This window comes from Chenopodium quinoa, unplaced genomic scaffold (assembly GCF_001683475.1).
Source record: "Chenopodium quinoa cultivar QQ74 unplaced genomic scaffold, ASM168347v1, whole genome shotgun sequence".
NCBI classification, from domain to species: domain Eukaryota; kingdom Viridiplantae; phylum Streptophyta; class Magnoliopsida; order Caryophyllales; family Amaranthaceae; genus Chenopodium; species Chenopodium quinoa.
The window spans coordinates 1,150,272-1,159,595 of record NW_018744497.1 but is presented as its reverse complement, the minus strand read 5'-3'; the positions used below and the strand labels follow the sequence as shown (position 1 = coordinate 1,159,595).

The following is a 9,324-nucleotide window of genomic DNA, read 5'->3' as shown; positions in this document are numbered from 1 at the left end:
TAGGCCTTATTTGGGCCATTTAGGATGAAAATGGGTCCTAAAACCTAGTAAATTGCTCTTTTCATATGATTTCAAGCCATAGTCACCTAAAACTAAGTAATATTGACATGTTATGAGAAAGACTGAGTTCATTTGATAAGAAATGTAGAAAATAGGCCAAGTAGAAGTCAAATAGGCCTTATTTAGGCCATTTTGGATGAAAATGCGTCCTAAAACTTAGTGAATTGCTCTTTTCATGTGATTTCAAGCCTTAGACGCCTAAAACTAAGTAATATTGACATGTTATAAGAAAGAATGAGTACATTTGATAAGAAATGTAGAAAATAGGCAAAGTAAAAGTCATATAGGCCTTATTTGGGCCAATTTTGATGGAAATGCGTCTTAAAACCCTTAAATTGTTATATTCATGTGATTTCAAGACTTAGCCGCCTAAAACTAAGTAATATTGACATGTTATGAGAAAGAATGAGTTCATTTGATAAGAAATGTAGAACATAGGCAAAGTAGAAGTCATATAGGCCTAAGTAATTAATTTTTTACCTAAGTGAACTTGTAAATACATGAGTTTGACTAGTACTTGCTTGTTTATGCTTACAAATAATAGAAACATTCTATATATTTGAGGCACTTTTAATAAATCAATTTTGGTATTTAATTTTTTAAAAATGTATTTATCCATGCATAACCTAAGTAATTAATTCTAACATAATTTTGGTTTATTCCAAGTTTTGCAAGGTACAAAGGGAAGGTTCGTTGACAAGTAAGGAACTTAATGAAGTTCGAGACATGTAGGCGTCTTTCATCACCTTTAATTTGTAAATGTCATTTCTATTTGAATTTAGATTTTGTTAACTTTTTAACTACATTACTAATTAGTATTGTTTGTAAATATGACACTTCTTTTTTTTGGAGGAATTATAAATATGACACTTCATTGTATTGCATTTGGGATTATTAATATCTATGTATTGTTGCCATTATTTCAATTTAGAAATTATTATTATTATTATTATTATTATTATTATTATTATTATAATATTAAAAATAATAATAATAATTATAATTATAATTATTATTGTTATTATAATATATTATAATAATGATAGAATTAATGTAGGATGTACAAGTTTTTTTATTATTATTATTAGTTTTAATATTATTATTATTGCCAAAAAAAAATATAGTTTAATGGCACCGGTTAACCGATGCCAATTGTAATTAACACCAAAAGAAAAAAAGAGCGGCAATTGTTTTTTAGCACTGGTTATTCGGTGCCAAAAAAATTAATTCGTACTGGTTAACCGATGCTAAAGCTTAGAATTGTCACTGGTGCTAATGTTTCTATTATTTGGCATCCCTCAAATCTAGACCGGTTTAAAACCGATGCTACAGGGGGATTTTGAACCGATGCTCTTTTATATTTTTCTACTAGTGTGAGGAACATTTTGACCACAATAAACTGCAAAAATAAACTAATTGTGAAGAACATCTTGACCACAATAAACTAACTGCATAAAAAAAACTGATTTTTGTGCGCCCAACAGGGCAAGTTCACCCAGTGGCTTGGTGAAATAAAGATCATATTTCATGTTTTTTTTTGCGCTTCTATCAGGTTTATTTTTTGGGCTAATTTAAATTCAAGGCTCAATTTTGAATGGTTAGGTTTCAGTCCAATCCCAATTGTTGTTGTGAGGGATCGATCACACGGTCCTTCCTACCAAGTGTTAGGGTGGACAAAAAAACCGTAACCATTAACCGGTATAACTGGCTCGTTTAAACGGTTAATTTACCTAACCGTTTAAATTAAAAGATTACGATTAACCGAACCGTTAAATATAGCGGTTAACGGTTACAGTTACGGTTACAATTTTAAGCAAACCGTTAATGGATGGTTAACCGTTAAAATAAATAAATATTTTTTTATTTAATTTTTTTAGGGAAAATATATATTGATGCAATTTGATCTTCTAGATTGTTTGTCTGCCAATATGCCATGGTCTCAATTTGAAGATGACAATTTAATATGTGTAATATCATTAGATTGTATATCTTGTTATGCTTTTAAAAAAACTTAGTAATTAAAACTTTGTAATGTGTTTGTTTTATCAGTTTGTACATACTCTTAATTGGAACATAAATTTTATTGTTTTTTTTTAGTTTGTATTAAAATACAATGTTGATTTAAATTTATTAACGGATAGTGGTTAACCGTTCCTAAACGGTATGATTACGATTCGTATTTTTGAGTAATCGACATAACGGTTAACCTATTGACCTATTATGCCCAGCCCTACCAAGTGTAGCCCCAATGACCACTGTACCAACAATCAATAATTGGTCGTATTTCACGTTTTTCAAACTTCTCTATCAAGCACAAAACATGTGAAAATAGACACGAGGTCTACACATATAAATGAAACTTCATTATTATGGTAATTGATTATGGGAAATCATTGCTAAAGTATAACAGCCAACAGCATAACATCATCTTCTTAGTTGATCAGTAACAGAATTACTTACACTTCAGTATGTTGTCATATACAATTATACATAAATTGATGAGGGGGGTCGTGGTTTGTATGAAAAAAATCTCGACTTTGTCTTTATTAGAGTTATGGGAATTATATAGTGATACTAGTGTATAATTGTATAACCTGTTGATTGATGAAATGAAATGAACTGATGGAAATTTTTTCATAATTACAATAACATTGCACTTTCTTCTTCTTATTTCAGTGCCTTAGTAACATGGTTAGAGCCAAAAGAGTTTATCTACTTGATTAATATATAGAAACATTTCAAGAGGGAATTTCATGACAAATTTACAATACACATGTACGATTGAAATGATTGAATATACAATAAACAAGTATATATTTGCGTTTTCGCATTAGAAATTCCCCTAATGGTTTTCTAATATTTACGTTTTTCTTACCATTATATATATATATATATATATATATATATATATATATATATATATATACGAGGTGGTTCTGCTGAAAACAAGGCTTATGCTAAAAACAACAAATCTCAACCATTCATTATTAGCACAAAAGATCAGACGGTTTAAAAGCCCTAAGATCATTCCAACCTTACATATAATCAATTCAACCGTTTTAAAGGTCACTACATGATAAAATAAGGTAACTTTATCTAAATTTACGACATTTACATAAAGTCACTATATATAAAAATAACGTAACTATATTAATTTTGACGACATTTACACAAAGGTCATTATATACAAAAATAAGGTAATTGTATCAATTTTTACAACATATATTAAGGTCACTATATACAAAAGTAGGGTAACTATATTAATTTTGACCACATTTACATAAAGGTCACTATATAAAAAGATAAGATAACTATATTAATTTTGATGGTAACCTCCAACCATAGACAAGCAACACCCAATCTACGAGCCACTTGGATTCCATACCTTGCTGTCGTGGCTTCTGCATCCTCCATATTCCACCTTCCTATTTTGATGTCCTGCGTAAAACAATAACTATTTTACACAACTATACCAATTTATTTTGCCGTCTAGCAATGATCCAGCTGATCAATTTTGTAGTTTGAGCATCAATTATATAACAAGCATCATTGAATAAAACTTTAAATGAGTACTATGACAACATTAGACTTCGACACAATAGTTGTTCTTAGTTTCCTCATATAATTAGTAATGCAATACCTAGCAACTAATCTCATTAGTGTGGTAAAATTAGTCAACCAACACAGAAATAATAATAGGCTCAGTTTGTCTATTCATTACTGCTTAAAGCAACAGGACATCATAATAGCTATGTTTTAACAGTACATAATTTACCAAACCTAGGCGTGTTAATCTCTCTCCTCCTCCTATACTCTATGCAATATAATGATTTTGAGGAATTTTTGATGCCCTAATATCACTAATTAATAATACTATCCAATTTTACTCAAATCAAGCTAAAATCAAACATAAATCAAGCTAAACTACAGCTACAATTGATGCTCACTGACAACAATACCAAATACCAACAATGTTTATTAAGATCATGCAAATTATTAAAAAAACAAAAAATCAAACCAAAACAAAATCATTATGAAATTAAAAAAATAAGATACCTCAAATAAAACGGACTCAAATTCAGGTTTATTAATGTAAGAACGAAGAGCATCAACAATCTCAGTCTCACGTTCTTTAACATTTTTGACAATACTCTTCAACTGAGTAACTCTCCAATCGTAACTCCGAGTTTTACCGCTCACAAAATTCCGCCAGAGCTCTGTCACCATCTCCGCCGCATCTTCGCCGCCGAACGTCGTCGGAACCTCCATTATCAACCTCAGCTCGAAGAAACAGAAATTTAAAATAATAATTAAAAAAAAAGCGTGATTACTGTATTTCTTAGAAAAGAAGGGAAAGGAACGAGTTGTTTGTAGTGCCTCGAATTCGTATAAACTTCAGCTATTTTGATGTAGCTGATGGCATAATTGGATTGATAATGACAAGCAATCAGATAAAATTTGCCAAAAATTACAAAATTAAACAAAAAACAGAAGCAAAGTACTCTAAAAATTACACAAATCGGAAACAAAAAACTCAAGAAATTACTCAAAATGGCAAATATCAAACGAACATAGCAAAAAAAAAAAGTACCTGATATATTTGTGAAATGATCAAATTAGTACTTACCTTTCCATTTCGTAACCAAGTTCAGTAAGATTCGATTGCTCATCGCTTCGTTTCATTCGGATTTCACTTCGATTTGTTGCAAAAATCTAGGGTTTCATTGATGAAATGCCAACTTCAATTGTTCGATTTGCCTTGATTTTTGCAAGTTTATGAACAATGTTAGCAAAATTTAGGCGAAAATCGCAAGAAATTTGTTGAAATTGTGTTCGACTTAGAGCAATTATGGTGGTGTTTGGAGAGAAAATCTGGTGATTTTAGGAGAGAGAGATTACAGGGAAGTTTGGGTTATTTTTTAGGAGAGAGAAAGTAGATGATGAGGGGTTATCTACCATTTGACTTTTCAAACTTATATATCTTAATTTCTATACGCATAAAAATTATAAAAGTTTGATATTAATAAAATATACAACGAGATGATTCTAACAAGACTCCACATAAATATATTATCACTTATAGATTATCGAGAATTTATGGTCAAAGTTTTATAAGTTTGACCCATAAAATTGTAATGGGGCAAAAAATAAGGGACGGAGGGAGTAGTTTGTTATCCGAAAAATAGAGTAAATAATAGAGGATATAATCTCATCCGTTGATTAAAATTCAATGAACTAAATTATCTCTTTTTAGTTTTCAGCTTTAGACTTGTTTTTACATAATCCATTATACCATACTACAATTTGAGAAAAAACCGTTGTAAGATTATACAGGGGTAGTGTACATACAATACCACAATCACAAAATCTTTATGTGTTTTGAATCTTTGTCAATATAATAAGAAGATAAAGTCGAAGCAACTCTAACTTTTTACTTGATAAAATCTTTATTAACAGAGTGATAGTTTAGGGGCAAAAAGTATATTTGAATGGTTCTAAAATTATGAACCCTACAATTTTAAAGGCAGATAACTTTTTCGCCTACAAATAGTACAACTTACGAATTTTTCATCATATACCCCTGAATTATTTTTTTTATTCACCAAATACTCATAAAATTTTCAAATTCACTATATACTCACGAGTTTTACAAAAATTTCACCAAATGCCCTTAATGACTAACGACGGTTAACTCCGTTAGTCATTAACATTAATTATGCCACGTGGCTGCATTTTATTGGTTGTTTATCAAATTAGTGAATTAAACATTTTTTTGAAAAAATAAAAAAAAACTTAAAAAAAGAAAAACCGCCCAACCACCCCTTTCTACTACCACGCTGCAAGCCATCGCCGGCGACCGGTCTGCGCCCTCCAGTCGTCGACAGCTGTCCTTCATCCACCCCGGCTACCCTATCCCCGAACCACCCCCAAAAATCAGACAATCACCCCCGATTCCAAACCACCTAAGCCAAAAATCAGGCAACCAACCCCGATTCCAAACCGCCTAAGCCAAAAACCAGGTGATTTGGGTTCGTCGGCGTGGGGAGGGGGTTTGGACGTCGGCGTTGGGGAGCGGCGGGTTTTTCGAGGGAGAGATAAAGGAATTTTTTCAATTGGGGAGAAGGTGGTTCAGGGATTGTCGGGCCTGGGGCCGCCGACAGGTGGTATTTCGGGGTTTATTGTATCTTATGGGAGAGTTACGTCACCAAGACTAGATTCCCTGTTGGTTGTACCTGCAAAACAATGGAAGCTCCTGTTGGTAGGAGTTTCGCCTCCGACGATCAAGTTAAAACCGGTCGAACTAAGGTAAAAAGCACGGAAAGTAAAAGTAGATCTTCTCGGATTCCGAGATCGGGTGTTTTCTCTGATGTGAGAGAATTAATTGTGTTGTAATAAAATGAACCTGTCCCAAAATAGGGTAAATCTCCCTATTTATAGGGTCATTGGTAAATGTTCCCTTACATAGGTTATTCTGACCTAGATTTGGTGGGTTGCGCCGCTTTGCGGCCTTCTTGGGAATTGGGCCCTAAAAGTCGTCATTTCCTGATGAGTATATGTATGCCACGTGTCAAATCAAGGTTAGTCCTAGGGTGACACGTGTCATACTCTCATTGGACCACGTGGCGGGGTAAAAATCCCCAAATCATTAGCCCCTCAAAGGGATGACGTGGCACGCCATGTTACGCCTATGACAAGTGTCACGCATGCATGGGTGAATAGTGTTTTTTTTACTATTTACCTTCTGGAGTAAATTCCAGAATTTCCCATGAAACTTTTACCCCTCTATAAATAGATTTCACCCCCCTCATTTTCGCATATTCACGAAAATTCTTCGAGAGAGAATCTTTGACTTTTGAGAGAATTTGCTTATTGTCGCTTGAGTTCGATCTGCCTGCATCACAGCCGACCCAAGAAGTTTCAATAGTACCTTGAATACAAGGTAACCGTCTGTTCTATCTCCTTCTTGTTCTTTATTTTTTCGTCTATGTTTGTTATTTCTTGTTTTCTAAATGGTTTCACAAACACACACGGCACGACCTAGGATAGCTGTCAGCCGGTCACTAGGGACAGTTAAATCTAGGACTAGGAGTGTCGCCTACCCCCACTTGGACTCCCTTCTACAAACATCCCCAAATTCGACTGCTTCTGTGTCTGTGCAGGACACTATAGTCAGAACTAAAAGGATGGCCCAGGGCCCCATAGATGGTGTTGAAGAAGACGACACTATTAGGGTGCTAAGAAGTGAGGTTTTTTATCACCCATCCGGCACTCCAAGCACGCCGGATGACTCCATTCTGAAGGAGTCAGATGATGGGTCTAACAATAGTGCATCCGGCTCTAAACAAGGGTCATCCTAATCGAATGTTGTTTTAGGCGGTTTAAATGGTAAAACTGAGCCGCCTGTGGCCCATGAAGAGCTATAAATTTCTGAGTCTGCCTTTGACTCTAAGGAGGAGTACGCCTCTCTTGGAAGAGGGCAAGGGGAGGCTTCTTCTTCTACTCAAGAAGAGTTCACCCCCTACTTCACCCATGTCTCTACTGAAACTCAGAGAAACATGCTCAAGAAGCTAAATGACTTTTGGGCGGCCCATGTTATGGGGCCGGATATAAAATCCATGTTCCCGACTTGGATGATACGGTCGTCTGGCCGTTTCAACAAAGCTATGGAGATAAATGCTTCGGATGGTACGAGGCAGCTATACAGTCGGGCTTAAGGTTCCCCCTAGATCCGAATGTAGAGAGAATCTTGGATGGGTACCGCCTGGGGGTTTGGCAGCTTGCCCCCAATTCATGGGTGAACATACTTGGGTATGTCACCGCCTGTAATATGCAAGGGGTAGAGCCGAGCTTCGAGGCCTTTGCTTCAATGCATTATCTGAGCAAGGCTCCTAAGGCAGCCGGCTCCGGATGGTACACCCTGACTAGCAACAAGGGGTTTATGATGACCTTGGGCAAGGAATCAAAGTGGAAGGACTGGCGAAATAGATTTTACATTATCGCCCCACCAGACACCTGAAGGACCCAGAAGTACAACTTCTGGAACCAAAACTCATACATCTTGGGCTAGAAAGTTGTCCTCCCGCCTATACCCGAGGAAGGTTGGGACCAAATACTGACATCTGGGCTGTTTAAGGTCACCACTAGAGTCGTTGAGGGAGGGAACGAAAGGGAGATAGTTCCCAATCGTTACATCCCTAGATTTGAGTGGCTGAGGGACGACACTTATCATGTCACCTGCGGCCTTAGTGCAGAAAAATCCAGAAGTAGCTGACCGGATGTGTATGTTTAGCAAATTGTCTACTTAATTAAATTTTTTTATTTTTTTTATTTTTTTATTATTTTTTTAATAACTGACATTCGGCCTTTTTGCAAAAGAAGCAATGAAGTAGCTCTCTACTACCAAAAAATCTGGTAGCTCAGTCGCCGCCTACCGCTAGATGATCCGGCAAAAAAGCTAGATCTTTAAGAAATATCAGGCAGAGCATTTAAGTTTTTAAGAAACTTCAACTCCTGTAGACAGGCGGACTATTTTGCCTTGCACTAACAATATTCTTTAATTTTCAGGAAGGATCAACAAGGCCGCCTATTTCCCGCAATTTTGGCGATAAGCCACTAAAGCGTCCATTTGCTGAAGAGGATCGGACGCCCTCCAAATCGAGGAAATCTATGGCGTAGAAAAATCTATCTACTACCAAGTCTGGAGATGATTCTCATCCCTCTATTGGCGGCAAGTCGCTTGCTTCTCTAGAAGCACTTAAAAAACCGGACGTCCCTCAGACGTCGAAGAGTGGCAAGCCATTCACTGTTGTTGTCGGTTCAACAGAAACAGGTGGACATGCCTCAGGCGGACGCAAAGACAAGCGTCCTCAAGACTTGGAGTTGAGCTCCCAGGTATTAGTGTCTTCAATCCATTACCTTACCCTAGTAGGGTAAAGTCTTATCAGTAGTCGCCCAGCAGCTTTGAAGACACCCGGTCCATAGGCCAAGCTTATGTCAACTTCTCACCAAGTGTTAAATGTACAGATGCTACCCAAAGGCCAGATATACAATAGTTCACTAAGAACATGCTGAAGGACGTCTCTACTGAGGAGAAGGATTCCGTGAGGGGGGTTGTCACCCTCAACATTGATGCCATTTTGTCCCTGCTAGCTGAGGTGACCTGTTATTAAGTTAGAAAAATTTAACTCCTCTTGTGTCGTCTGTTTATTGATGATTTTCTTTGCCGGATACAGGACATGCTGCGGGTGAATGGGCTCAAGAAGC

The 9,324-nt window shown here is 36.0% G+C and overlaps 1 protein-coding gene across 1 annotated transcript; it reads right to left on the bottom strand.

Moving 5' to 3' along the window:
- Positions 1 to 3,187: 3,187 nt before the first annotated feature.
- Positions 3,188 to 5,004, bottom strand: LOC110697691 (aldehyde dehydrogenase family 3 member I1, chloroplastic-like). Its single transcript, XM_021875075.1, has 3 exons — positions 4,688 to 5,004; positions 4,117 to 4,336; positions 3,188 to 3,498 (listed from the first exon to the last, which is right to left on the bottom strand). Exons 1-3 carry the CDS (start codon positions 4,741 to 4,743, stop codon positions 3,337 to 3,339), a joined length of 438 nt encoding a protein of 145 aa, XP_021730767.1. The 5' UTR covers positions 4,744 to 5,004; the 3' UTR covers positions 3,188 to 3,336.
- Positions 5,005 to 9,324: the final 4,320 nt, after the last annotated feature.